The sequence below is a fragment of the Cervus elaphus genome, chromosome 22, assembly GCF_910594005.1.
Source record: "Cervus elaphus chromosome 22, mCerEla1.1, whole genome shotgun sequence".
NCBI classification, from domain to species: Eukaryota; Metazoa; Chordata; class Mammalia; order Artiodactyla; family Cervidae; genus Cervus; species Cervus elaphus.
The window spans coordinates 9076960-9080354 of NC_057836.1; the positions used below are offsets into that span (position 1 = coordinate 9076960).

The window sequence follows — 3395 nt, forward strand, 5'->3', positions numbered from 1 at the left end:
GGGCTGAGGATGAAGAATGTGAACTCTGTTAACATTTCAGACAAGGTGTTTAACCTGTCTCCTCAGATAGAAGAATGGGAATGGACATACTACCACCCCGTGTACTGGCAGTGGGGGTGATGAGTAACAGTGGCCCTGTGACTTCCTAGGATGACAGCACAGAACTCTGAACATTCCAACTTCTTTTACTTGAAAAAGTCTTATGATTCAAACTAAACATTACCTGGCTTAAGTATGCATGATAAGAACTAACACACATTGAGCATGTACCATGTGCTGGGCATTTTTCCCCCTCTTTGCTCTCTTACTCTTCATGACAATCCCATGAGGTCAGTCACATTGTTATCTCCCACTGTCAGATGAAGAAACTGAGGCAGAGGTTAGGTAACTGACCCAAGGTCACCATGTGAGTAAGCTGTACAGTCACGAGTTGAAGCTAGAGCTCATGGTGCTGGGGTGCAGGTTAGAGGAGTCCCAAACAGCCTGCAGCCCCACCTTGTACCCATCTGCTCTCCACGCACCACTAGACCATATGCCCCAGGGGCATTCTGGCTCATTCACTGCCCCCAGGGCCAGCAGTACTTGACAGACGGGACTTGACGCATCTGTTCCACCAATGAGCTACTAATTCTATGGCTTTTTGTTTGTTTTTTGGAGGATGTAGTGGCACTGATTCGATGGGCATGGGTCTGAGTAGACTCCGGGAGTTTGTGATGGACAGGGAGGCCTGGCGTGCTGTGGTTCATGGGGTCGCAAAAAGTCAGACACGACTGAGCGACTGAACTGAACTGAACTGAACTGGAGTGGCAGCAACCTGTAACCCGATTCACACTCAAAACAGACTCTGAACACAAAATCTTCAGTACTCACTTCCGCTTTCCCTATGCAGGCAGGCCCTCGTGGGCATCACGTACCACCTGCCCTTTACTCCCAAAGGCAGGTCTGCCAATCCACCCACTGGCTGAGGAGAACCCAAAACCATTACACAAGGCTCCTCCTGCCTTCCCTCTGTTGAAAACAGTACCCTCCACCCAGCTGGCATGCCTTCCACCTCAAAGTCATCCTTCACTCACTCCTCCTGCTGCACCAGCCCCCACTTGGTAAAGTCCCCTGCTGCCCACATTGCACCTACATGCAGCCACCCCACCGCCTCAGTCCCTCCACTCATCTGCTCAGATTCACCCGCTTTGGGGCCTCTCACCAATTTATTCTGCATGCTGCCACTGCCCTGACCCCTAATCCACACTCCCCGGCTGACAAAGCTGTGGTGCCCACCACTGCCCATCAGATATCACGACTTCCTCAACAGGAGATTCGATGTCCTTCCAGATCTGGCTCAGTCTCAACTCCAGTCACCTGCCTCACAGGTACACAATTCGAGCTACTCCAGACTCAAGTTTCCAGACTACAAAATGTGGTTTTCACCTCCTCACTTGCTCATTCTTGCCTATCTGCCCGATTTGCTTCTACTTTTTGTTTGAGGCAGACCTCCAATGTCCTCTTTTCTATACCTATCTGTGATTTCCCGCCCCCCCCCGCCCTGCTCTCCAAGTTGTTTTGGCCCCTTTCCCATCTATAAGCTCTTGACCCACTTCTAGTCCAGAGCTACCTCCTGCGAATCGCCACATCAGACCTGTCCCTAGATGGGCCACATCGTTCATCACCACCTCAGAGCCTACCATGATGCCAGGGCAGGCCCTTTGGGAAAGTTGCTGAATTAAATACAATCATCAGGTTACAGTGGAACTTGCTGATAACACTGGCATGAGAGGAAACATAGCTCACATACCACTGGCCAAGAACTATTAAAGTACTCTGTGTACATTTTCTAATTCTTACAATAAGCTGAAGAAGTAGGTACTATTTTGGTGGTGGTGCTCAGTCATGTCCTCTTTGCAACCCCACTGTAGCCCGCCAAGCTCCTCTGTCCATGGAATTTTCCAGGCAAGAATACTGGAGTGGGATGCCATTTCATCTACAAATGAGGAAATGGAGGCCTAGACAGATTGAGTGATTTGCCCTAAATCCCACAGTTGTTAGCAGCAATGCCAGGAAGGCAGTCCTCTGAGGTCTGGACACTATGCTTGCTTTAGAGACTTTTGAAACAGAGTATAGTTATGTTTACAGCTTCCCTGGTGGCTCAGTTGGTAAAGAATCTGCCTGCAGTGTGGGAGACCTGGGTTCAATCCCCAGGTTGGGAAGATCCCCTGGAGAAAGAAATGGCAACCCACTCCAGTATTCTTGCCTGGAGAATTCCATGAACAGAGGAGTCTGGTGGGCTATAGTCCATGGGGTCGCAAAGAGTAGGACTGGATTTAGTGACTAAACCACATAGTTATGTTGGGGGAACATGATCTAACCCTCAAGAGAACTGAATCCACTGAAGAATGAGCCAGCTGGAACAAGATCTAAGTTTTAACCAGTAATTTTTCTAGCGTTTTCATACAGTAAATGTTCTATGAAGAAAAATGGTCTCCTAGTAGGACTTGAAACTAGGGCCTTTTTAACTGGGAACATTTTATAAGGAAACATTCTGTTATTTATGTTGGTATTTCCTTCAGTATGCCTAAAGAACTTTGGCCACTAAAAGGAAAGATTCTTCCTTTCCTTATCCCTTGTATCAGAAAAAAATGAAACCTACAGGAACACAGGCCTACCTACCTGAGGCTTCTTAATGCATCTGTGAGGTGGAGGTGGGAGAGAGGCAGGCGTGTCTCTGGAAGGCACCTGTGTCCACTTTCCCTTGAAATTAGGATGGGAAGGGAAAGGAGAGGATCCTAAATGATCCCTCCTAGCTTGCTGTGGAGGAAGACCAGGCCCTTTTCCAGCTGCTTCTCCCGGGCCTCAGGATCCTCCAGTTTCTGATTTTTCCGGAACTCACGGCGAATGGAGGCAAGGTAGAAGTCTCGATCAGTGTAGCGAAGCTGTCGGCCTTGGCGAAGCAGAGCCCGGTAGAGACTCAGCACCGCCTCTCGGCTCCATGAGGCCATGGGGGACTGACAGGGGCTGGGCGTCAAGCTATACACAGGAGGGAAAAAAGAGAAGCCTAGAATCAGAATTAATGATAGAAGGGGACTACACTGTTGTTCAGTCGCTCAGTTGTGTCCGACTCTTTGTGACCCTTTGGGCTGTAGCCTGCCAGGCTCCTCAGTCCATGGGATTCTCCAAGCAGGAAAACTGCAGTGGGTTGTCATTTCCTTCTCCAAGGGGATCTTCCCCACCCAGGGATTGAACCCACATTTCCTGCATTGGCAGGTGGATTCTTTACCGCTGAGCCACCAGGTAAGGCCAGAAGGGCCTATGAAAGTGAAATGTGAAAGTGTTAGTTGCTCAGTCGTGTCTGCTTCTGCAAACCCGTGGCCTGTAGCCCGCCAGGCTCCTCTATCCATGGGATT

At 49.4% G+C, this 3395-nt stretch overlaps 1 protein-coding gene across 1 annotated transcript; it reads right to left on the reverse strand.

The window, feature by feature from the left end:
• Positions 1-2777: 2777 nt before the first annotated feature.
• Positions 2778-2990, reverse strand: LOC122679893 (MIEF1 upstream open reading frame protein). The gene has a single exon (XM_043880711.1). It carries the CDS (start codon positions 2988-2990, stop codon positions 2778-2780), a length of 213 nt encoding a protein of 70 aa, XP_043736646.1.
• Positions 2991-3395: the final 405 nt, after the last annotated feature.

Bases quoted from the DNA above. Each gene is read 5' to 3' on its own strand.
- LOC122679893 (XM_043880711.1), bottom strand. From the start codon at position 2,990: ATGGCCTCATGGAGCCGAGAGGCGGTGCTGAGTCTCTACCGGGCTCTG.